At 33.3% G+C, this 27959-nt stretch overlaps 1 protein-coding gene across 2 annotated transcripts; it reads right to left on the reverse strand.

Moving 5' to 3' along the window:
* Positions 1–27953, reverse strand: slc25a32a (solute carrier family 25 member 32a). Of its 2 annotated transcripts, NM_200256.1 has the most exon segments (7): positions 1–2608; positions 5635–5780; positions 8703–8816; positions 13365–13519; positions 20825–20910; positions 25523–25673; positions 27552–27953. In NM_200256.1, coding segments are annotated over 7 exon segments (975 nt in total). In that variant the 5' UTR covers positions 27748–27953; the 3' UTR covers positions 1–2481.
* Between the last annotated feature and the right edge of the window lie 6 nt (positions 27954–27959).

The following is a 27959-nucleotide window of genomic DNA, read 5'->3' on the forward strand; positions in this document are numbered from 1 at the left end:
TGTCTGTAACATATAATTCTTTATTAGATGTGTAAAAATGGCTTATACAACAGCACATTTATATATACATACACAATTGCCTTTCAGTTGCTACTTCTTTCATATTCGTCTTTCCTGTTCCTCTCTTCCAGTAGATGGCATCTCTACACATCTGGTTAAAATATGCTTCTGCTCTGCAGTATCAGTTTCTCTCAGGCCTGTGTGCCATTATCCCATAGCGTTACATCATTTCCTGAGCAGCCTAGTGAGGTTTTTCGTTGACCCCGGCACAACAGCCAGCGGAGGTTTGCTTAGTGGGTGAAGGAAATCCCGTTCATTCTCTCGCATAGCTCAGCAAATATAGCAGCTGTTTTGTGAAAATTCCGTAAAAAAAGATGAACACATGTTTGGCGAATACTGTGTTTGGTTGCATTGTCATGAGATGGCTTCAATCCACGTGTCATTCACTGTTTAAAATCAACTTAAATCTTCTTCATAGGTGATTATTCATAAATCTCTAAGATAAAATCAAGACGTTTTTCATAAAGAGATACATTTATTCAGTCATACTTGATCTACTTGTTTCAAAACTGTTTTGAGCTTTCTTTAGAATAAGGTTTAATTGACTTCCATTATTGATTTCTTTCTTACTATGGATGTCAATGGTTTCCAGTTCTCAAAATATCTTCTGAAAAATAAAACTCTTTAAGTTTACAGTGAGTAAATTTTCATTTTTGGGTGAACTATCCCTCTAACTTAACAATACAATAACTCTTAAAGGAATAGTTTGTGCAAAATGAAAATGTACTCATCCTCAAGTGGTTATAAACCTTTATGAATTTCTTTCTTTTGTTTATTAAAGAAGATATTATGAAGAAAGCCAACATTTGGAAGCATAGATATACATAGTAGAAAAACTAATGCGGAAATTAATGTTTACAGGTTTACAGCTTTCTTAAAAGCATCGTCTTTGTGTTTTATTTTAAAAAGAAACTCAAACTGGTTTAAAACAAGTAAAGAGTGAGTAAACGATGACAGAATTTTCATTTTGGGTGAACTATCCCTTTAAATCAACAATACAACAACTCTTAAAGGGACAGTTCACGCAAAATGAAACTTTACTCACCCTCAAGTGGTTAAAAACCTTTATGAATTTCTTTCTTCTGTTTATTAAAGAAGATATTTTGAAGAAAGCCAACATTTGTAAGCATAGACATACATAGTAAAACAAACTAATACAGAAATCAATAAATACAGGTTTCCAGCTTTCTTCAGAACAACCTCTGTGTTTAATTTAAGAAAGAAACTCAAACTGGTTTAAAACAAGTAAAGAGTGAGTAAATGATGACAGAATTTTCATTTTTGGGTGAACTATTCCTTTAACTACAGTACAACAATTCTTAAAGGGATAGTTCACGCAAAATGAAAATTTACTCAACCTAAAGTGGTTATAAATCTTATAAACTTCTTTCTTATGTCTGTTAAAGAAGATATTTTCAAGAAAGCCAACATTTGTAACCATAAACATACAAAAAAACAAACAAACAAAAAAACAAATACAGAAATCAATGATTACAGGTTTCCAGCTTTCTGCAGAATATCGTGTTCGTGTTTAATTTAAGAAGAAACTCAAACAGGTTTGAAACAAGTAAAGAGTGATTAAATGATGACAGGATTTTCATGTTTTGGGTGAACTATCCCTTTAACTCAATAGTACAACAACTCTTAAAGGCATCGTTCACTCAAAATGAAAATTTACTGCACTCTAAAGTGGTTATAAACCTTTATAAATTTATTTTTTTCTGTTTATCAAAGAAGATATTTTTAAAAAGCCAACATTTGCAACCATAGACATACATAGTAAAAAAACTAATAGAGAAATCAATGGTTACAGTGTTTTAGCTTTCTTCAGAACATCATCATTTTTGAAACAAGTAAAGAGTGAGTAAATAATGACAGAATTTTCATTTTTGGGTGAACTATCCCTTTAACTTAGGTACAACTACTCTTAAAGGGAGATTCACGCAATATGAAAATTTACTCACCCTAAAGTGGTTATAAACCTTTATAAACTTCTTGCTTCTGTTTATTAAAGAAGATATTTTGAAGAAAGTCAACATTTGTAACCATAAACATACATAGTAGGAAAAAACTAATACAGAAATCAATGTTTACGGGTTTCCAGCTTTCTTCAGAACAACCTCTTTGTGTTTAATTTACGAAAGAAACTCAAACAGGTTTGAACCAAGTAAAGAGTGATTAAATGATGACAGAATTTTCATTTTTGGGTGAACTATCCCTTTAAATCTCAAATATATGCACCACTTCTTTTTATTCGGGGCATACGCTAAATTCTAGTTTTTGTCTGCCCGTTGAGTTCAGAGTTAAACAGGAAATGTTTGATATTCCTGCTCCTCCTTCTAATACACAAACACACACATACGTACATACATAGTCCCGGCACATTGCCTTGTGTTGGTCCCACTTTTGATTCCCAAAGGTTTAGTGATACTCGCCCAAAAGCAAGCGTGACACATTTTCGAACACCAGGAAGGTGATGCAGCACGCAGGAATGACTCGGACCAGGTTTGGCACCATCCCTTTGTAAAAGCCCTCCACCCCTTCGTTGCTAGAGAGAGTCAAACACAAACATATTGAGCTGATGTCAAGTCAGATGAGTCACGACTTTACTGGAAGCTTCTTTATACACATTTTTTTTCCAAAGCTATAAGGTAAATAATGGGATATTTTTAAAAAATGAAATAAAAAGAGAATAAAATGTAATTATTGTTGATAGTTTTAGAATTGTATCTATACTGAAATATATTTAAAAAAAACTATTACAAAAGGGGTTTAGAATGAAAGTCGACTTTCTTACTTTCTCTGAAACATGGGATGCACTTAGAGCTTTTCATTTCTGAGCATGTGAGAACTTCTGCACACTGTCAATCTAAGCTTTAAGGTTTTTCAATTGCAAAGTGAATTAAATGATGTACAGTTGAAGTCAGAATTATTAGCCCCCTGTTTATTTTTTCCCCAATTTCTGTTTAATAGAGAGAAGATTTTTTTCAACACATTTTTAAACATAATAATTTTAATAACTCATTTAAATTTTTTTTATTAATTATTTATTGCCACATCAGCAGCTTATGGCTATTTTGTGGCGAAACGAATATACATAAAATATTACATGATAAAAACAAATTCTAATAACAAGAAAAAAATACTTAAATGAAGACAAATATATAAAATGTAAACGGAAAAATTCACACAAAAAAGTATTCATATTTAAATATGATATTTTAGTTCAATTCTTGATAAATAATTTAAAACTCTTCCCGGTGGTACCTTTTTAAAAAATGTTTATCAAAGTACTCTCCTTATAAAATTTTTTGTCCGTTGGATTTTAAACTTTTACATTCCAACAGAATATGTTTTATGGTAAGAGCAGCCTGGCAGTAATTACATATAGGTGGTTATTCGTTATTCAGTAAATATAAATGTGTCAACCTAGAATGTCCAATTCAACATCTGGTATAGACAGTCTGATCATGCCTGGCCTCAAAACTATAATTTGCTAAATGTATTTCATTTATTTTTGGGTTAATTTCATGTAATTTATTATTTATGCGTGGTCCCATTGGGCCCTATCATACACCTGGCGCAATGTGGCACAAGGCGCGACGCAATTGTTGTTTACTAGTTTAAGCTTGGCAGAAGAGTCGTTTTGATGTTTTGTGCCACGCTGTTTAAATAGCAAATGCATTTGCGCTCTTATGTGCGCCCATAGACGTTCTGGTCTAATAAGGCAGGTGTGTTGAGGTGTATTGTTGGCGCGTTGCTATTTTAAGAAACTATAGTTGATTTTTCAATATACCAAAACAAAGCTGGTCTATTGTCCAGCGCAGAGCACATTAGTTATGCGCTTTGCTTACTGCTTAATACACACAAGATGTAGAGCAATACACAAATATCTTTATATAAGAAAAAAAATTAAAAGGATATATATAGGATATAATAAGGTTATATATATGATATAAATAAAGGCTTAAACTATTACAAAACATATTATTTATAGCCTACATAAATATAAAAACCATACTTTCATGCCTTCTTCATCTCTGGTTTTTTTTTTCAGTTTATTCGTAACAATTTGCTTTTGTATAATGTTATTTTTATTAGCAGTATTATTTATTATATCCATATTTATATTTGTTTTTTTAAAAACAAGCTTAGATTTGCCCACCTGTCAGGTTTTAGACCATAAGAGGCATAGCATGTGTATTAGGATATAACTCAGTTTTTTTGACCATTATTGTTCATTTGTTTGTTTGCTGGAAATTAGAACTGAATTTAGAAATAGTTTCGTAACAAATCTTTGCGCTTAACAAACGAAAATGATTATTTATAGGCTAATGGATGTCTGTGCCAACAAGGTTTTCTTATCTACAAGAGCAAAAGTGAAAGTAGTCCTCTAAAACAATTCTTCTTTTTTAAGTTTAATAAACAGATAAAAAAAGAAAATTATAACAGACATGATATCACAATATTTATACAAGCAATATTTCCGCTGTGAGATTAAAAATTGTATCAAATATTGATATTTAATGTATCCGAAAACTAATGTTAGAAATTCCATTATACTGACATCATTATTATGGTTTATGGGTGTTTTTCTGCATAAAACCACTAACTACTATTATGGTTAGATGGGTGTTTTCCTGCGCAAAATAAAAATTAATAACAAATTTGGGCCTTTTGTTTTATATAGCCCCATTGTATTACATTAAAACATAACAATTCACATAACAATTTTATATACGTTGATTAATTCTGTTTCTTTGGATGCTCAGATTCTCACTTTTGCATTATATTTGTGGCAAACAGATGCGTGTCTGACAAAAATTTTAATATGCAACAATTTTCCTTTTGAATCATACGTCTCTTTACACAAATAAAAATATGCATTCCACAATACAATTGCACATGTATTTCACAATAGATTTTGTAAGATCTTTATATCATGAGTTATGGTTCTTCATCGTTATTATTTAATGATGGATATTCAAGTCATATGCATTGTTAATACTCAAAGCCATATTAATTGAGCACAGACAACAGGTACAAAAGGTTTGGGCATTACTTTAAAAAATGTAAACATGAGTGATGTATGTATAAAATATTTGAATTAATATCGTATCATTAATTTCATCTTATCATCAATTAAAAGTTTTTTTTAAATAATTTTTTTATTCACAATATTACTGTTTACTTTGTTTTTATCAAATATATACAGGCCAGGAAAGTACAGATTTATTTCAAAAACATAAAAAAAAGTTATCAAAGCTATAGTTTGAATAGTTGTGTCCATATTTACAATAAAAATAACAACAACAAATATTATAAATAATCATCATTTTTTACTTTCAGTGATATCATTCCAAATATAGTTTTATAAAAATCATGCAGCATTAAATAATGCATTCTCAATAAAACTAAATAAAATAAACAGAAAATCAATTGAAGAATTTATTTATTGTTTTTACTTTAAACTTTATGTTTTAGTAAGTTTCTTTGAGATGGACTAAAATTGTTTCTTAAAGGTTATCTTTATTGCTTTGTGATAGAGACACAATGTGATATGTAACTTCATACCTCCAGGTCCTTCTCATGACATCCACTATTCCACTGTAGTTGTTGTGCTGGTCCTGCAGGCGAGCGCGGACCACCTGATAGGGGTATGTTACTGCTACAGCGAATATTTTGGATATGGCTGCTATGGCGATGTATTCCAATGGGGACTGAAGCACAGACAGACATAAAGGAAAAACTGACTCACAACCATGACAAAAGAATAAACCTCTGCATAAACCTCTTTTTTCTAAAGGTTGCCATATACTGACTACTGATAAGTTCAGGTCATTTTATTGCATCTCTTGTATTATACAGTCTATTAGCAATGTAAAAGATTTCCTTGTGTGGAATCAAAGGAAAAATGGGTATACAATTGTCTTTAGTGAATAAACTGTACATTACCAGTCAAACATTTGCATCTTTTCCCCTCATGTTTCAGAATGCCTCTCATGCTAACTTAGGCTCAAATGATTTCATTAAACACAGAGAAGCTTGTTTCTGCAACTTTTATGTCCGAATTAGACAATGGTGATGTTATTTATACACCTGCATCTTTTCAGAGTTTTCATGCTTTAGACACTGTTTACCATGGTGCACTGAGGTTTATAATCTTAAACCCCTCACTCATCATTGTGTGCTGTACACTGGGGTAGGATGTTCTGCTTTGTCCACGTGTGGGCTCAAGCATTGGCATATCTTTGTTTATAAATCAATTTTAGGTTTTACTCCTCTCATATCTACAAGTCTACATTAGTAAAAAAAAAAAAAAAAAAAAGCTGTCTCTATAGCCTTAAAGGTCTCAGAAAATATATTTATTGCCTGTACCAGTGGTGTGTACTGAAATGGGAAAAAAGGCTTTTAAATATGAAGCACCTTTTGCATGGAATAACCTCCAAACAAAGTTGCAGTTTAAAGAGTTGGTTTTACTACATGCTTTTAAAAAGTTTGTAAAATGATTTGGAGTTTGAAACATTGGCCTGTAGATGTTCTAAATAGTTTTTAAACCATCATCATATGTCTGTTTTGATAAATGAATGATGTTTCCTGTTTTTTTGTTTGCTTGTTTGTTTGTTTGTTAAACCCATGTGAACTTTATACTGCCTTTTCTTAGCCAGGACCCTACTCTTGTAAAGGAGATTTTAAATCTCAATTTACTTTTCCTGGTAAATTAAAAGTTAATAATAATAAATAATTATTAAATAATAATAATAATAATAATAACAGTAAAAGTAAAATATTGTGAAGATTAAAATATTTTCAACTGAGTTTTTACTTAAGTATACCATAAAATGTACTGTATTCCTGTGATTATTACTCCAGACAATGTTACATGATCTTTCAGTCTCCTAATTTCCTAAAAAATCTTTTAATTTGATTAATTATTGGACTTCTTATTATATTTTCAGTGTCAGAATTGTGACAAACTTTCAAAAGAACAGCATTTATTTGAAATTTATAATGTAACATTTTAATTGTTCACTTTCTATTTACTTGTGTAGTTGTGCCATTTGTTTCAACAAACTTAAAATAAATGACAATACAAGTAGTTTTAATGCTGATTAAATTTGTATATTAGAAACATTTCTAATGGATCACGTGTCACTAAAGACAATAATGTAGAAAATAATGCTGGAAATTCAGCTTTGAAATCAAAGAAAAACATTTAAATTTAATATACATTCAAAATATGAATATTATCACATTATTATCAAATAATATCATAAAGAAGACAGATAATTTACATTAATAACATCACAATATTTCAGCATTTGCTGCATTATCAAATAAATCAATAAATCAGCTAGCAGAAGATGCTTCCGTCAAAAACTAAATAAATTAAATCCTAATTATTCAACATTTTTGGCTGGAAGTGTAAATGCTTCTAGTTTTAATTAATTCTAAAATACTTAATTAACCATTACTTGCTTTTTCAATCTTTATAAAATGCAATGTTCCTATATAATGGTCAAAAATGGATGCAAATTGAACACTTCAAATTAAATTTTCCAGTCAAAAGTCAAAAACTATTTACTGGGGGAAAAAATATGCTGCAAAATCAAAGATTTAAGTTAAGAAAAAAAGTGTTATATTTCTATTTGATTGTACTTTTGAGGCATGAAATGGACAGTTCACACCCCCTCTCCCACCTTCCCCTCCAAAAAAAAAAAGGTTACAGATATCTCATTGTGCAGTCCAAGACCAGTTACTCACTGAAGCTAAGCAGGGCTGAGCCTGGTCAGTCCCTGGATGGGAGACCACATTGGAAAACTAGATTGCTGTTGGAAGTGGTGTTGCAGAGGCCAGCAGGTGGCGCTCAACCTGTGGTCGGTGTGCCCTATAGCAGTATAGTGAAGAGGAGTGCCATCTTTCGAATGAGACATTAAACTAAGGACCTGACTCTCTGTGGTCATTAAAAATGTAATTTCTCATAAAGTGTAGGGGTGTAACAACCTAGCAAAATTTCCTCCATCGGCCCTCAACCATCATGGCCTCCCAATCATCCCTATCCACTGAATTGACTCTATCACTGTCTCTCCACTCCCCTTTTAGCTGGTGTGGGGTGAGCGCACTGGCTCTGTTGTCTTGTGGCTGCCGTTGCATCATCCAAGTGGATGCTGCACACTGGTGGTGGTGTAGAGAAACCCTCCTCATGATTGTGAAGCGCTTTGAGTGTATAACCATACACGATATGCACTATATAACTACACATAACTTACTAAAAAAAATAATGAGAATAATGGGTCATCATTCAATCAACCTCATGCTGTTCTGAATTTTAATGAGCTTCTTTTTTCTTTTGAATGCAAAAGAAGGCATGTTGAATGTTTATGTACTGTATATGCTCTCAATTTCATTTGTATTTATTTTGTTTTGTTTTTTAAGACTGCCAATCATGTCACGTGATGTAATCAGCTCTTACAGGTGCTTCTGTTTAAATAAAACACCTATGCTAGTAGCTGTGACTGCATTTGCCAGAGTAAATGTTGACACACTTTACATTTTTGGGTGAACTATCCCTTTAACATATGAGATATGTTCATCCCCAAACAGTGTATGCTAAAGATATAATAGTGGTTTTATTTCCTCACCAGCAGGGATTCAGAGGGCATCTTCTTGCATTTGTTCTGCTCTCTTTTTAGCCCTTCATAGGTCATGAACTGCAGTGCAGCATGGGAAGTCCCGACCAGCCCAGGCACAAAACCCTGCAGTGGCAGAACAGCAAAATGAGGCTCGCGAACACACAAAGCCACAATCACAGTTATCTCGTGATCTCAGAGGAACATCACAGACTTCAAATAGACTACAATTAAATCAAAATCAAGTCTACGACAATATGTGATCACTTTAGTGTAATTTGGTGCGTCTGACATAGAATTTAGCCTACTCTAGACGTGAACTACAGATTAAGTTGTAATCTTCCAAACATAGTGCAATCACACCCTCTTGTGGCGCTACAAAGAACTACATTCATTGAGTTCTGAGGAATCACCCCGCTGTTTAAAGTCAACATGAAGCTCAACTATTAAAAAAAACATGATATTAGATAAATGTATCCGCTATTCTGTGCTGTTTATATTTGTTTATTTATTTTTAGGGTTAATAGTGCAGCATTTACACTGAAAAGGGAAAGTTCACCCAAAAATTTTAAAAGTTTACACACCATTGACACATTCTCAAGTGGTTTCAAAACTTAAAAGAACATATTTCGAAGAAAGTTGGAAACAGGTAGCCATTGCAATCCATAGTAGCGAAAAAATACACAATTATGGAAGTCAATGGTTTCCATTTTCTAACATTCTTCAAAATATCTTCTCTTTAATAATAATTTTTGAGTGAACTACAACTTTAAATACCCTGATGAAGAAAAAAAGGGTGTGAAATGTTGGACACTTCATTCACTCAGGTGTCGCAGAGTGCAAGGTTTTCACTTTATATTGATTATTGACAAAATAATTTAATAAGGTTCATACAGCAGATGGTAAATAGTGCAGACTGACATAATGAATATGTCCACTGTATGTAGTGAGGAACAACTAATAAGAATGAGAACATGTAATTAAAATGCTATTAAAAGGCTGTGTGCAAAAATCACCTCCTATACACTTTAAAGGCTAGTGCACACTGGAATGATTATTAATAAGGTTTTATTCCTTGTATCAAATCGGCTCAAGGCACGTGAACAAAAGTGCCAATCTCATTAGTCGCCCAGGCTTTAACATGGCACGTCAAACCAAAAAAATATATTTAAAAAAACCCACAAACCTGAGGAATTTTTAGACTTGAAGACTTGCTTCTGTGCAAAAAGTGAGTGTCAGACATGTAATGTTGAGCATTGGTGTCATCTCACGTACTTACTGTTTTTAGAATACTAAGAATTCTGACAAACTATTCGGCTCATATATTGATTTCACATTCTATCGAGTATGGAAACATGCCATTTTAAAAGCACTGTGTGTCTCAAATCAAAACAGCAAGCACAAACTTTGCAAACAATTTTAGCCTTTTGGATTGAATCTGACTAGCTTACAATTACTTCTACAACTGAACAAAATTAGTGGCCTAATATAGAGATAATCGAATAAGGGTATATAGGGGCAATTTCAAACACAGCCAAACATTACAAATGACAAACTTTCTTTGCAACATACACAGATATTGAAGAATGCACCTAATTGCACTGAATTAGCCTATACAGCGTCCTTCAACTATTAAAATTAAGTTATTTTTAAAAAATGATGCATAATTTTAAAGTAAAAAGAAAACCTTTTATCTTTACTAATAAAAACATATAATTACCCCTTACAGTACAGTACAAACAATATTATTGAAATAATTCAATAAAAGTGACTTTTACTGTGAAAATTGAATGGCAGAATAAATGGCAATGAGTGGCAGTATCTTAACAAATTTAAAGCATAGTTCATACACAAATGAAACTTTCCTCATTGTGTATTCACACTCACATAGTTCTAAACCTTTATGAACTTCTTTTTTCCCATGAGAGATATTTTGAAATTTTTTGGGAAAAGCAGCCTTTGAAATCCATATTAAAAATACTAAGTCAACGGTAGTTTTTTTTCCAACATATCTTTCTTTGTGTTCAACAGAAGAAAGAAATCCAAATATGTTTGGTATCTGTGAAGAATGAGCATGAGAAATGATGGCAGAATTGTAATTATTGGGTGAACTGTGCCTTTAGGTGCACTTTAAAAAAAGTACAGTTGGTAATAATTCCGATCAAATATTTTACACCCTAAAGTACTTGCATTTTGATGTGCTTACTCAAGTATACATATTAATACATATAGAATGTATTTCTATTTAGGATTTATAATTTTAACTATTTATCATTTAAAGTTAATGTATTTTATATTCCATTGATACTTAAGTATGTTTTTAAGTTACATTATTTTCATAACTGGTACTGTTTCTAGGGCCCTATCATACACCCGGCGCAATGTTGTGCAAGGCGCGACACAATTGCTTTTTGCTGGTACAAGAGTCGTTTTGACGTTTTGCGCCATGCTGTTTCAATTGCAAATGCATTTCTGCTCATATGTGCGCCCATAGGCGTTCTGATCTAAAAAAGGAGGCGTGTTGAGGCGCATTAATGGCACGTTGCTATTTTGAGAAACTTTAATAGACTGTTCTATAGACCAGAACAAAGCTGGTCTAAAGTCCAGGGCAGAGCGCATTACTTGTGCGCCTCCGTTACACATTGCTTAATACAAACAGGCAAACAGTGGCTTTTTCAGTTTATTCATAACGGTTTGCTTTTGTATAATGTTATCATTATTAGCAGTATTATTTATTATATGCATATTTATATTTGTTTTATTCAAAACAAGCTTAGATTTGCCCACCTGTCAGGTTTCAGACCATATAGGGCATAGCATGTGTATTAGGATATAACTTTTTTGACCACACTTCGTTATTATTGTTCATTTATTAGTTTGCTGGAAATTAGAACTGAATTTAGAAATAGTTTTGAAACAAATCTTTGCGCTTAACAAACAAAATTAATTATTTATAGGCTAATGGATGTCTGTGCGTACAAGAAGTTTCCCTATCCAAGAGAGCGAAAGTGAAAGTAAATAATGAGGTTCATCTCTCATTCTCGTGCTGCAGATGTTCTGTTTAACTGTTTTTTCTCTAGTTAGGGTTCAGTTTTTCCACTTACAAAGTCCGTTATGTAAATAGCAAACGTGCAAGGGCGGGACGCAGCTGGCTCTTAAAGGGAATGGGAGATGAGGTTCTGATTGGTTTATTCTCAAAACACACCTATAACTCATTAAGAAAATAAGCTCAACCCTTTTAGACCATGCGAAACGGCGCAAAGCGGATTTTTCCGTCCTTATATTAGAAAAAGTGGATTCTGAGAAACCCTTAAGAGTTTGTGCCCTGAGCTTTGAACTTTGCGCATGGATCATCAAAATAGAGCCCCTAAAGCAGAGGTCATCAAGCTTGTTCTTGGAGGGCCGGTGTCCAGCAGATTTTAGCTCCAACCCTAATCAAACACACCTGAACCAGCTAATCAAGGTCTTAGGTATACTTGAAACACCCAGGCAGGTGTGTTGAGGAAAGTTGGAGCTAAACACTGCAGGGTCACCGGCCCTCCAGGACCAGGATTGGTGACCCTTGCCCTAAAGTGTGCTTTTTTCCACAAGAGGAATTTCGTCTACAACGTTTGAAGCTTCTCCACTTTGACCAACTAATTACACTAAGCATGAAGAAATACAAGGGCCTGCAGGTAGGGCTGTGCGCTGTGGGGAAAATATCTTATAGGATTTTTTTTTTTACAGATATTGCGATTTGATTTATGATTTATTTCAAACTTCAAGCTGATTTTAATTTAGTTTCAGCTTCAGCTCAATAATCTGTAAGCAGTGGCAACAATTCTGCGACAGCTCTTAAAAATGACCTGTTTGTGTTTGGTGTCTGTGACTTTGAAACCAAAATATACTTATATTACAAATGCTATTTTTCTTTGATATTAATTTGTCTATCAATGCTTCTGAAGCAGCAGACAGTATAATCCCACTTGTCAGCACTTCCCTGTTTGTTTTCTTTTTTTACCGTGGGCGTAGCTCAGTTGTGCAATTCTGATAGGACAAAATGAAAGTGTGCTCGCTTAATTGGCTAGTAATAAAGCCCTGGTCAGATCACACGAATTTGGCACAATTTTCTTGACGTAGGGTGTCGTAGGGAGTCGTAAACAACAAATGGACAGCATGACACAAGATTTAATCGTTTCTTCTCGTGTAACGTGGCATAGTTCACGACAACTCCCTGTCTGCGATAACTCATTTATGTATTTATAGTAATTTGATTTGATGTTTAATTTTTTGAAGCATACCGGACTAGTTTTAAAGATGTTATTCGTTATTTTTGTTTACATAGATACATATATTTTATATTGCAGCCTCTTGCGTTTAACCAATTGCAACGCTCCAAATTGCGATTCGATTTCGATTAATCAAACAGCCCTACACCCAGGGGAAGTCAAATGATTATAAGAACACATTTAAACGCATATTATAATCAAGTGAAAACAGTTATTCATCTCTACTCACAACTGGTGATCAGATCACCGAAAACCGCATGTTAATGCCAAATGAAAATAAGGCCTAATAACATTAAAGAGATCATTTCTGCTTTCATGTTGACTTTAATCTTGTGATTAGCACACATGAACGCTCTAATCCACCTGTAACAGTGATCTCAGATTAGTTTAAAATCTGTAGATGTACCCTGTATAGTCCTGGGATACCCTCGTGACGGTATATTTTCACGAGGGCGTCCATCATTCCCTTGTACTGCTTCCGTGAAGGGTCTGCATTGTACTGCAGCACCAGCCGGGTCTTTGTCACCCAGACTGGATTGGTGAGGCAAAGCGTCAGAATGCCTGGAAACACGACACAGCAACCTTCACACCAACATTTAACGGAGTCACTCCACTTTAGTGCTCTCTTTCAGATCTTACAGGGTTTTTACAAGTAGAAAGAGACCAAGAAGAAGAAGGAGGAGAAGGAGAATGACAAGTTGGGTACTTAAAAAAAGTGAGTTAATGCCTTGCCTTAAAATTATGTACATTTCTGATCTATGTGCAGGTTAATTAATTCTGTTTAAGCAAATCAAGTCATCTTAACAGTTCCCAGTTACAATGGATTTACAATTTATTTTAGTAAAGTAATTTTTTTTTGCTTTTAAGGCAACAAGTTTACTCACTTTTTAAAAGAAAAAAAGCTTTTTACATTGTAAAGGTAAAAGTTACAGTAAGATTCATATCATTTTTTTAAATAATATTGCTGAAGCTTAAGATTATTGATTTCCTACACTGAAAACTAATCTCTTTAAGCAGGGTTCATACAAATTTTTACTACTAAAATTCCATGACTTTTCCAAGACTTATCTAGAACTTTCAAGTACATTTTCATGACGTAATGTTTCATGTATTGTATACATAAACAGTTGAAGTCAGAATTATTAGCCCACTGAATTTTTAGCTCCCAATTGATTTTTCCCTAATTTCTGTTTAACTGAGATAGGATTACTTCAACACATTTCTAAACATAATAGTTTTTAATAACTGATTTATTTGATCTTTGTCATGATGTCAGTAAATAATATTTGACTAGATATTCTTCAAGACAATTCTATACAGCTTAAAGTGATATTTAAAGGCTTAACTAGGTTATTTGGGTTAACTAGGCAGGTTAGGGTAATTAAACAACCTATTCTATAACGATGGTTTGTTCTGTAGACTATTGAAAAAAATATAGCTTAAAGGGGCTAATAATTTTGTCCTTAAAATGGTGTTTAAAAAAAGTAATAACTGCTTTTATTCTTGTCGAAACAAAAAAATAAGACTTTATCTAGAAGACAAAATATGATCAGACATACTGTGAAAATGTCCTTGCTCTGTTAAACATCATTTGGGAAATATTCAAAAAAGAAAAGAAAATTCAAAGACAGGCTAATAATTCTGACTTCAACTGTACATGGTAAATAATAGGAAAAACAATGACGTTTAAATTTATTACAGCATATTACAGAACACGCAACAATTTATTTAAGTTTGTTTTTAGATCTATGTGAAATTGATTTCGATAATGCTTAAACAGCACTAACAGAGAACACACAAAAAAATATGTAAAGACAACTAACCTATATTCAAGTTAGGGCTGCACAATATATAATTTCAGCATCGATATCACAATGTGTGCATCCGCAATAGTCACATCGCAGCATATGCAATGTTGAGATTATAGTTAATTATAGAGTTTAATCATAATGGAGTAAAAGTTTATCATCAGCATGCATTTTTAAAGAGACAGTTCACCCCAAAATTACTTACCATTTTCATTACACTCTTCATTTGTTTCAAACATTTATGAGATTCTAATTTATAATTTAATACATAATTAAATTAATATAGTGAGAGTAAATTTTAATCTTTGAGTGAACTGTCCCTTTGAGGCCAGTGACTGTGTGAACATTTCAATATTTCTAATTTTAAAACATCCGGCCATCAGAAATGTTTTGTAACTTTAATAAAGAATAAATAATATAAAGACTATGCGGTGTTGATTATTCAATATCTGTACCTGAATAGTGAATTCCTGAAAACTACAATTCACTTTTATCTTTACTTTATTTTATTAATCTATGCCTGTAATTTATTTGTTATATATTATTCGAGATTCATTCCCCTACAAAATCCCCCCAATCAATCCAAATAAACCTGTTAAATTATCTAGTGAAATTGTACTCACATTGCAATAGACAGCACAGAAATACAAAACACCGTAATGTCAGATATTTGCAATATTGCACAGCCCTAATTCAAGTATATATTTGTTACACTAATTTCCATGACTTTGGGGGTTTTTCTGTTTTTCCAAAGGCCTGGACAATACCATGTCAAAATTCCATGACTTTTCCAGGTTTTCCATGACCGTATGAACCCTGTTTAAGGTAAGTGGTTGCAAACGATTACAAATGTTGGCTGAATTTAAACAAATAAATTAAATTTACTAAAGTCCAACTTAATTTGTTTGTTTAAATTTAACCCAAGACAGTACCCTAAGACAATTTAGTAAATGCAATTAATCTTTTTTATGTGTATTAGTCAAGTGAAATCATTGTATTTTTCTGATATTATTGGTCTAGACCAAAGATGGCCCACGGGAACTATTAAATTGACCCGCTATCCCATCTGAAAAAAGAGGAAGAATGTTGGTGTTTGGGGGTAAAGCCTTTGCGAGAAATTGAAATTAGAATTTTGGATTTAACAATCTTTAGTTACTTTTTATTGCTAAGCTACAAAAAAGGTGATTGAACTTAAATGATTCAATTAAATGTAATAAATGAATCAGAGTTTTAAAATGTAATTAGTCACTTGACGTACAGTTATCTGACATCTACAAGCATATCAAGGTAAAGGTAGGTGCAGCTTATAGTGTATTCAGCATTGAACTCTATTGTTTTTACTGTAGTAAGTTCACTATGAAATGTTATAGCGCATTAGATATTAAACATGATTTAAAGAAACTTTTTTTCTATATATTTGTTTTATATTACTGAATAAATGAGGAAATTCTTCTTGGCAAATTAAATGTAATACAGTTTGGTATATATTTGGCCCGAAGCCCTCAATCAAGTTTGGTGTTTGGCCCTTTATAGGAAAAAGTTTGGGCAACCCTGGTCTAGACCATTTTCTTCAATTTTATTTTTATTTTTGGTGTGCAATTGAAATTGAAAATGCTCCTTGTTTTACTTCCTGTGCTGATAACACAGTTTCATTTCTCTATTTTGCTTCTTTTTGGAAGTTTCAAAACAGCAGCATAGAAGGCAGTTTTGAGGCTGGTCATTCCTGTTATGCCAAACATGTTCATACCCGATTCACATTCGAGTCAAAGAGGAAAAGAGGTTTTCAGACATTCTGCAATTAAGAGAAATAGTCTCAATTACATTGTTTTAAGCTCTGAAGAGGAAACAAATCCCCATACAATTATAGCCCAATTCACAACACATTGACAATTGCAGACAATCGCCAAATTACAGGACGTCTATTTCTCAGACAATTGCCACTTTTTTTTTATCTGGCAAAATCAAGATCCAACAGACTCCACCAGTCACCGATGGGTCTGTCAGTGTAATGTGAATTAGCCTTAAGTCAATATACAGTTGAAGTCAGAATTATTAGCCCCCTTTTGATTTTTTTTTTTCCTTTTTAAATATTTCCCAAATGATATTTAACAGAGCAAGACAATTTTCACAGTGTGTCGGTATATATATTTTTTTAATCTGGAGAAAGTCCAGTTTTTAATTTTTTAAAAATCCATTTTAAGGTCAAAATTATTAGCCCCTTAAAGCTAACCTTATTTCAATAGTCTACAGATCAAACCATCATTATACAATAGCTTGTCTAATCCTGCCTCAATAACATAATTAACCTAGTTGAGCCTTTAACTGTCACGTTAAGATGTATAGAAATGTCTTGAAAAATATCTAGTTAAACAATTTGTACTGTCAGTATGGCAAAGATCAAATAAATCAGTTATTATAAATGAGTTATTAAAACTATTATGTTTAGAAATGTGTTGAAAAAAGTCCTCTCTCTGTTACAGAAATTGCAAAAAAAAAAAAAAAAAAAAAATGGGGGGTGGGGGGTGGGGAAGAAGTTGGCTAATAATTCAGGGGGGCTAATAATTCTGACTTCAAGTGTAGAAGTTTATTTTAAATGACTCTATATTACTGCTACTTGGACTCCGGACTGTCTAGTGAAAAGGCTTTGAGGATTTCTCTACAGCAGCAATATTTTCTGTAAAATGTGCTTAATGAACATAGTATAGGATTTTTAAAAGCCATTTTTCATTAAAAAAAAAATAAAAAATTCTGTGATTTACATCTGCAATGACAACAAATCCAAATCAAGGCCTTGCTTCTCAGTACACTGTAAACAGAGAAGACTGGTAGCATTAGTGTAGGTGCACAGAACACAGTTTAGGCTGTTTTGCTGTGAACTCTTTGGTTACTAATGCCTCTTCAGTTACCCGAATCAATGCGTATGTTAAGGTAAGTGACCTGGCAAAAATATTTTAACATATTTTTGGACAGTTTTAATGAAGCTATACAAATACAACCTGTCTTTAAGCTTGAATTGTTGTTCAAAAATGTAAGCTTGATAAGTAATATTACAATAAAATTGTGAAATTTTGCAACCTAAATAACTGCTTTCTATAAAGAATGTTAAATGTAATTCATTCTTGTGATATAAAAGCGGAATTTTCTACATTCACAAATATTTATTAAGATGATTTGATGCTCACAAATTATTATTATTATTATTATTTTTATTATTATTATGATTACTACTACTATTATTATTATTGAATGTGTTTTCTTTTAGGAACAGACATGTAGAAACAACATTTGTAACATAAAAAAATGTATGTCTTTACTATCCCTTTGGCAAATTTAATGTACCCTTGCAGAATTTTTGAATAATTGTAAAATCAACCACTTTCTATACAACTAATTGGGGTGAATGATTTTGACTAAATAAATCATATATAATAGGTTTTGAAATTGTTTTTTGATCAGTAACTGGCTGGTTAAGCCTTTTGTGGATAAATAAATGTGACACTGAACTACCAGTATGTGGCGCCAAGTCCCCGTTTTAATGAGTGGTTCAGTCAATGTGACTCAAACTATTCATTTAAAATGGTTAAATGCATAGGCTTAAAAACTAAGCAAGTGTTTTTATGAATGGATAACTAAATAACTTAATTCTTAAACATTCAGTCAAGGGGGATACAATTCAGTGTTGTTCAGCTCTGAAACTTTTGTTGTCAGGGAAACAGAACTTGTTCTGACTCTTCCTTATGTTATATTTCTTAACTAAATCATATCTTATAATAGTAAAAAGAGGAACCACAACACCTTTGCTAATACAATTATGCTTGCTGCAATTATGATCTTAAGCACATAATGTAGATTTAAATGTTGCTTTTCAGGTAAAATTGAAATCACAGTATTGCCAAAATCTTATTAGAATCACATTGACATGGTCCATGTAAAAACACCCTCAATAACGCAAGCTTGCGCATTGTTAACACAGCATGGTGGTAATATAAATAATAAATACTGGAAACCCCTAATAACTTAATTAATGGACACTTTGAACATGGCTGAAGCTGAACTAATATTAAAAATAAGGTGAATATCGGTACCAATAGCCTAGTGGTTAAGGGTGTCGATACTAATGTGCTCACTGTCCAATAAAGGTAAAATGTAGTCTTCAGATGTAGTCTTTAAATATAGATATGTTGTTCAAAGATATGTGGTTGACAAGCAATATCAGAGTAAAATTATACAATTTTCAAACTTAAAATAACTATACTTTTCTATTAAAAAATGTTAAATATAATACTTTTTTGTAATGACAAAGCTGTATTTTCGACATTGAAATATTTAATAAGATAATTTAATGATCACAGTTTATTATTATTACTATTATTATTATTATTATTAAATGTTAAAAACAGATTGTGCTTAATATTTTTGAAGAAACTTTTTTCAGAATTATTTTAGGAACATATACAGTTGAAGTCAGAATTATTTGACAATTTTAGAATTTTTATTTTCTTTTTTAAATATTTCCCAGATGATGTTTAACAGAGCAAGGTAACGTTCACAGTATGTCTGATAATTTTTTTTCTTTTAAAGAAAGTCTTATTTGTTTAATTTTGGCTAGAAAAAAAAGCAGTTTTTAATTTTTGAAACACCATTTTAATGGCAAATTTATTAGCCCCTTTAAGCTATATTTTTTCGATAGTCTGCAGAACAAACCATCATTATACAACAATTTGCCCAATTACCCTAACCTGCCTTGTTAACCTAATTAATAAATAATAATAATAATTCCTTACATTTATATAGTGCTTTTCTGGGCACTCAAATCGCTTTTCACAAAGGGGGGGAACTCCTCATCCACCACCAGTGTGCAGCATCCACCTGGATGACACGACGGCAGCCATTTTGCGCCAGACAGCACAGAACACACCAGCTGATTGGTGGAGAGGAGACAGAGTGATGAAGCCAATTATGATATGGGGAGGATTAGGTGGCCATGGTGGACAGAGGCCAGTGGGCAAATTTGGCCAGGATGCCGGGGTGAAACCCCTACTCTTTTTCAAAGGACATCCTGGGATTTTTAACGACCACAGAGAGTCAGGACCTCGGTTTAATGTCTCATCCGATAGACAGCCCTCACTGAGCAATATAAAGTCCCCGTCACTATACTGGGGCATTAGGACCTACACAGACTGCAGGTTGGCCGCCCCCTTCTGTCCTCATTAACACCACTTCCGGCAGCAACCATTGCTTTCCCATGTGGTCTCCCATCCAGGTACTGACAGGGCGCAGCCCTGCTTAGCTTCAGTGGGTGGCCATGTGAGAGTTGCAGAGAGCTAACTGCCGACCATTAACCTAGTTAAACCTTTAAATGTCACTTTAAGCTATATAGAAGTGTCTTGAAAAATATCAAGTAATATTATTTACTGTCATCATGGCAAAGATAAAATAAATCAGATATTAGAAATGAGTTATTTAAACCATATGTTTAGAAATGTGTTGAAAAAATCTTGTCTCTGTTAAACTGAAATTGAGGAAAAAATAAACAGGAGGGCTAATAATTCTGACTTCAACTGTATATAGTCTTGAGAAAAACCTTGTTAAAATGTTAATATTACACTGTAAACTGCACTGATAATGAAAATTTCTCTCTTTTTAAATGAAAACTGAACAATTAAACAAATTACATGCATTTATAATTATTGATTCCTTTTTATATGGTTCGACCTGATGTCCTCAAAAGACCTATCTGAGCAGATACTAACTTCCCACCCCTTTTGCTCTCTTATCATTGAGTAAATAATAAAGTTAAGTAAAGTTGAACTTATTTAAATGAAGTCAAACTGTCTGGCTTTGACCTGGTAAACAGACTCATGTATTTTTATTATAACAAAATACAACAAGCCTACAGTTACAGAAAGCAAGGCACAGCCAAAATGTTTGCCATAACAGGAATGACCCAGCGGATCACAGAGTCTCCGGGCCCTCAGAACTTCCAGTTGTTCCAGTCTCTTAACATAGCTACATATTTAGCCGTGTTTACATTATAAGGTTGTTTTCTCATACTGACCTGCCTCCGCTGCGGACACCAGGTGTTCACATGCACTCAGCTCTGTTTGCCGTCCCTCCTGTGTGTATGCTTTAATAGCATTATAACTGTGGGAAGATGAAAAAAACAATCACATTGTGTTCCCGGGAGCTATACAGCACATAGATGTCTATTGTACTGTGATGGAAAATGACCAACCTCTCTATACAATTGTAATTCATTTACTATGGTGATTTAAAAGAATGAGGGATTACATTAAAGTGCCTCTATTATGATATAATACAGATACCCAAGTTGTCTCTAACAATAGAGTTACATGTATTATAGGTAAACAAATCTGATTTGACCATCTGACCAATCAGAGCACTGCAAAGCATTTGGTTTTTATCATCAAACTATTCTTTATTGTTGTTAAACATGACATACATTCACTAAACAGGTGAACATTTGAGAATGTTTTATCTCCTAGAAAAGCCTATTTGACTGCAGCTTAAGTTGAGATTGTTCCAAAACTAGTAATATCTCTAAAACTGTAACAGCCTCAATATTAAAAGGTTAAATTTAGTTAGGATTACCTGTAAAAAAAAAAAAAAAAAAAAAAAAACATTTAAAAAAACATATTAATAAAAATGACTATAGTTTCTTATTATGAAAAACAGTAAGATAAAAAACTGTTTTTTGCACAATACACAGTAATATAGTAAATGCACAAAGCTTTACAGCTTAACTAAAATGCTGTTAATTTCTTATTATAATAATATATAATTTAAGTGTATATCAATAATGTAATATAAACCTATATGAATATACTTCATTTCTGCCACAAAATCCCCTTCTAAGTAATCTAACGCAGCTTAAAATGTTCTTACACTGCAATATGAGGTTTATGAAAATCAAAACAAAAGGAAAAGTAGGTCCTCTTGATAATATGGTCTACTCATCAAATGACTTCAAAAGGAGAGAGAACAAATTAACAAGGGTCTTATTATTTATATTTTAGTGTTTGTTCGTGTATGATGTTCACACTTTGTTAGCCAGAGATCCTGAACTGAAATGAGGTCAGATAACTTCATAATCTTCATAACTCGCACAGTATCAACTGACACAGCACCGATGGGTGCTTCTTTTTTTGGCCTGTGAACTTTAAAGGTTCCAAGCCTTTTCAAGAAAGCTCACTTCCATTTGGTTTTATTTCATATATTTACTTACTTTGTTTTTATTTAAAAAAAATAGATCAAATATTGATTATTGATGCATCTACAGTATATTATTAGTTTTTAAAAGATGTATCTTACTAGACACAAAAATACAACAAAACAGTCATAGAGTTAATGTATTGTTCAAAATATATGTTCTATATATACATATATTTTCACAGTATGTCTGATAATATTTTTTCTTCTGGAGAAAGTCTTATTTTGGCTAGAATAAAAGCAGTTTTTAATTTTTTAAACAACATTTTAGGGTAAAAAATATTAGCCCCTTTCAGCTATATTTTTTTCAATGATCTATAGAACAAATCATCGTTATACAATAACTTGCCTAGTTAACCTAATTAACATAGTTAAGCCTTTAAATGTCACTTTAAGATGTATAGAAGTGTCTTGAAATATATCTAGTAAAATCTTATTTACTGTCATCATAGCAAAGATAAAATAAATCAGTTATTAGAAATGAGTTATTAAAACTAATATGTTTATTAACGTGTTGAAATTTTTTTCTCTCTCCGTTAAACAGAAAATGGGGAAAAAATAAACAGGGGCGCTAATAATTCTGACTTCAACTGTATATAGCAATATCACACATGTAGCAGTGCGATATGGCTGTATATCAGCACTGGTGGGAGGTTTGCGTTGGCTAGAGGCAGCAGGTCGTGTGTCTTAGTGTCCCACTAGTGATGATATACAGCCACATTGCACTGCTACCAGTGTGATATAGCATTTATAGAATAGTTCAATGGCATAATCGTGTATATAAAAAGAAAATCGAACAATTTTCAAAAACACTTTTGTAAGGGGAACTACTTTTTTTCCACCATTCATACACATCTGCAGCTGAACAGACCCTGGAAAAGCCAGAGCCAAACAAACACTATTGGCCCGTTTCCACTGAGTGGTACGGTGCGCTTCGGTTTGGTACACTTTTATGGTCGTTTTCACTGTTAAAAGGCATACCAAACTGAACCATACCTTACCACTTTTTCGGCAACCTTTCGAAAGGGTATCTAACACAAGAAAGTGTACCAAAAGGTGAAGCTAGACACGCAGCTGAACGCAATTGGTTTACAGAGATAACCCAACAAGCCAGAATAAAAATAAAAAAAACGCCATGGTTAAAATACACACACAGCCGAGAGATTACAGCTGAATTATATATACATAGAATAACAAGCCATGGTTGATCCGGGCTCAAACAAACCTGGTCATCGTCTTGATGAACAGCCACAAAGCCATGGAGTAGAGCAGAATCTACCCTGTGCCTCGTAGTTTTTTACGAGCCAGTCTGAAGTGCGAGCATTTTCGCTTTCTTGCTTGCACTCGCCGCGCGTCTATATCTGAAATAACAAACTTCTTGAGTTCATTATAATAACAAACGCTTGATTATTGACGTGCTTTTGAAACCCGATCCTGTCAGACACTAACAAATGCGAGAGTGAAGCGCGAAAAAACAAAGGAGAAGCCAGAAAAAAAGGAGCACATTATTTATTCTGCAAACGTGAACAAACTGCCTTGTTTTATTTTTTTATCATCACCTTTTGGACTAATTTGAACTGGGAATGATGGAATTACTCTCCAACAAGAGGCTACACATGCTGCTGAAGATTACAGACATAGATGAAAGGTTTGCTCTGACTGTGGGCTATATTTTGTGTTGTTTTGAACCTAAATAAGGACGAAATGTCTGCTGTGTGTAGTTTTTCTGTAGTTGGTAACATATTGGAGACTGTAAAGGGCTGTATGTGTTCATATACGTTCATTTATTTCATATAATTACAGACGTTACAGTAAGCTAATTCGCGCTGTCATTGATCAGCAGTTATAATCAAATTCTGTTCATAGAAAAGTTAGAAATAAACATTTAAACAGAAGTATGTACGTGTGTAAAGCATCTGTTTTGTGAGAAGTGCTTTTCATTTGATATGTGAGCGACCCGTACAGCTTTATTGTAGACATTTCCTCGAGCGAAAATGAAGCAACTGAAAATTTCTGTCATAAACCACGCCCACCAAAAGTGTACCCTTGGTAGTGGAAACGCAAGCCCGATAAAGGTGACCCGTACCGACCCAAACCGTACTGTACCAGTCAGTGGAAACGAGCCATATGAGAATACTATGGTATAAATACAGCACTGCAACATACAAAAGAGAGAGAGCGACTTAAAATGTCACTTACCAGTTCTGTTATGATTTGTTCTGCTGTAGTTTAAACGTACGCTGAAAAATGCTGTTTTTCCTCCACTAAGTACTTATTATTTGGTCTCTTTCGCCATCTTGTGACGGAATGTCAACCGCCTTTGCTCTGGTCGGTATGACAGGCTGATGGCCACAAATACGTTGAATCTCCAAAACTATGAATATTCAATATAGTCACTATCCTTATAAATAAACTGCTAATCTAAACTATATTCTCACCTAAAAAGCCACACAAGTAATTATGTTGTCCAACAGCTGCATAACTTGTCATCTGTAGTCCTCTGCTTTCCACTCGAGTGGGCGGAGTAATACACAAGGGTGAGGAGGCTGTAAAGCCTGATTTATACTTCTGCGTCAAGTGATTGGCGTAACCCACGGCGCATGCAACGCGCGTGGCTGTGCATTTATACTTCTGCGCGCTGTCTCTGTCGGTCTGCATTAACACTTCCGAAACGCTAGTTGGCAGTGAGGTGTAAATGTTCCTCTGTGTCGAGTTTCTTCGCTGCTGTTTTGCTTTTCCTGAACACTTCCCGGATGTACAAGTGGCTTAAACTCGCTCATTTTGAGGCAGGAACCGGCGGACGTGCAACAACTTTAACTATGAGGTAAACACAAAACAAAACTTTCCATCCGGAGCTCCTTCACGGTACTCCACACTTGTAAACAATCGCTGGCGCCATTCGCGCGGCTCTCGGTCCTGCCCGGACTCGTCAGCGATACCAAGCCGACCAATCACGGAGCTTACGCTACGCGTCGTTGCGACTTGTAGTTAAATTTTTTGAAAGGTGCACGTCAGCGACGGCGACGGCAGCGGCTAAGGGCTATGCGTCAGCGCCGGCGTTTGATGCAGAAGTATAAATCAGCCTTAAGAGTGCTATTATTTCTTTAATATCTCATGGCTGTCGGCCAATAGGATTCAAGAACCAGACAGAACTGTTGTGAATATGTATTATTGCAAATATGTTATGCTGCATGTATTCTAATAATGTAGACACTTTACTTTAATTTTACTTGCTTTCTATGTTTATAAAATATAAAATACCTTTTGTCAGTTTCATTTATTGCAGACATTATAATAGAATGTTTTTCACTAACCAAATTACTCAGTTTAACAGAAACCGCACTTTTAATCAATTTAATGCACCCTTGCAAAATAATATTATACATTTCCTAAAATTAAGGTACTGAATCTAAACTTTTGAATGCCGTTGTATACAGAAGTAGATTATATTTGTGTTTGGAACAACATTGAAACAGGAAATTACATTCAGCACTTCCCTTTTTAGCACAACTTTAACTACACTTACAAGAGGAAGTAGAGGCCCCATGATGATCCGGCCCCCCAGATGTTGGGCGTCACTCCCTGATAGAGACCTCTAATGCCTTCCAGCTTCCAGATGGTCTTCATGCAGTCTAACATGCCATCGTATTGGGGCCTCATTTTCAGACCATCACTTACTGGAAGGAGTCAAAAACATTAATGCAGTTCAAACACTCCCACTTCTGTTTCAGCATTTGCTAAAAATATCCTTATAAACACACCAAGGCCAGTGCAAAGGTAACACTATCAGTCAATCTGTGCTATGCCCTCTGTGTATGCTTTTTTTAGTGCTGCTGGCTGTCTCTCAAAACCTAGTAAGCATGACACACTTCTTCAGATTGTCAAACTGAATTCTGCTGCTTATAAAGTAAAAAATAAATAAATAAAAAAAAGAGATCACATATATATTTGGATTAACATTACAACAATTTATTCAATTTCATAATAACAAAATAATGATGCAAGATTGATAACAATCAATTTATTAATATTTTATTATTATTATTATTGATTACTTTAATCATTAAGTGAAAACAAGTTGAGTTCAGATGCAAAAACCTCTAAATGCCATCTAAAGTTTTCTTCCAAAATGAGTATTTTTATGCGACTCCTCTGTGTATGTTAAGCAATATAAATTTTATGGCATAGAAAAAGTCCTTTTTGTGGTTGTTAAAGTGAAAAAACTCAACATAAACAAAGGAGGCTGAGAAAAACATTCATTTTCGATAGAAAATTCAGACGGCAGTTAGAGGATTTTGCATCTGAACTCTTCAAGTGTTTTCCCATTATGAATAAGTTTCCTAATCTTGTTATAATGATGACTATAATTTTTAAACATTGAATATTACATTTCATGACATTAAATCATGTATTATTTATACTTTATAACATTATATATTAGTTAACGTTAACACAATAATTTAAATGAACAATTCAGCATTTAATTTGTCAGGGTATTTATTAATGCTGAACAAATACAACTTCCCACTTAAAACATTGTAAAACCATGCACATCCTCTAAAAAAATCTTAGGCTTGGAAGTGTTTTTCTATATTTGACTAATGTAGTCAACTTATATTAGCACAATACATTTATTGCACAGTTTACCCAATTCATTTGTTATTTGTATTTATTTTTTAATTTTTTATTGTGTGTAGTGCAATGGTAACAACTGAAATGCTGTTTAAAGTTGGCATTATTTATATATTTACAAAAAATGAATAAACAAACCATTTTTACTTTTATAATCACTATTACAAACATATTTGAGTTTCTTCTTTGCGTTATTTTAAAAAATGTTGGAAATCTGTAAGCACCGACTAAGAGGTAAAGTTGGTTTTATATTCGGATATTTAAACATTCTCCTTAATAATATAATTTCAGAAAAGTATTCTTTGCAAATTCTAAATAGGGAAATCATATTAGCATGCCAATGACTATCAAAGTACAACATTGTTCACAGTGAATTAGATAGTGTTAATGTTGTTTAGAAGTCTTACTTGCTTGCTAATCATCAAATATTCAAAGTAACATGGTAACGTTAAACAATATAGAGACTGCTCAATGAACGAATGTGCGAATATAAAACCATCTTTACCTCTATAGCACCGACTTGTTTATGGTACTTGTTTTTTTTTCCCTACAAATGAAGTTAATGGTTACAGGTTTCTAACATTTTTAAAATAATTTCAAATAATAATTTTTCAATAAACTCATAAAGATGTGGAACCACTTGAGAATGAAGTAAATAGTGAGTAAATGTTTTTTTTTTTTTTGGTGAACTATGCATTTAATGAGTCATTGTAATAACAACATATTGTTGTTTTTAATGTATAGTCTTTTTTTAGATCAATAATAATAATAATAATAATTATTATTAAATTGAATAATAATACATAGATGCTTTTATTTTAATTATCTAAAGAAAATAAAACGCATGCTGTCTACAGACATCTCTACGTTTTTGGTTTTTCCCCCACTCTGTGCATTGTTATATAAGCTGAACATGTATTTACCTGCAAACCTGATTTTGATCAAATCCAATGGATGTAGCACCATTGTGGAAATAACACCACCAGCGAGTCCGGCTGCAAGATTCTCATATTTGATGTGTTTTGAAAGTTGCAGGAGGTTTGCTGTAATGGAAAAAGAAGAGCCAGAAGAGTCTGCAGCGACTGCGGCGTGCCTCTGCCTGGAAATGGTAGCGGTCATGTTTGTTTACGTACTAGAGACGAACACCCTGAGAGCTCAAGACGCAGTAAAACACCGTGTGAATGCAAAAAGCGACACACTAACCCTGTAATTAAAAATATCATCAAGTATTTAATGCTGTGTTTAAATTCAATAGCCACCGCTGGGCCATTATTGAGCGCTATCGTACGTTCAACATCTGACCTCCTCTCCGTCTCCACTGTGGGAGAAGA

The sequence above is a fragment of the Danio rerio genome, chromosome 19 (assembly GCF_049306965.1).
Source record: "Danio rerio strain Tuebingen ecotype United States chromosome 19, GRCz12tu, whole genome shotgun sequence".
In the NCBI taxonomy this organism is placed as follows: Eukaryota; Metazoa; Chordata; class Actinopteri; order Cypriniformes; family Danionidae; genus Danio; species Danio rerio.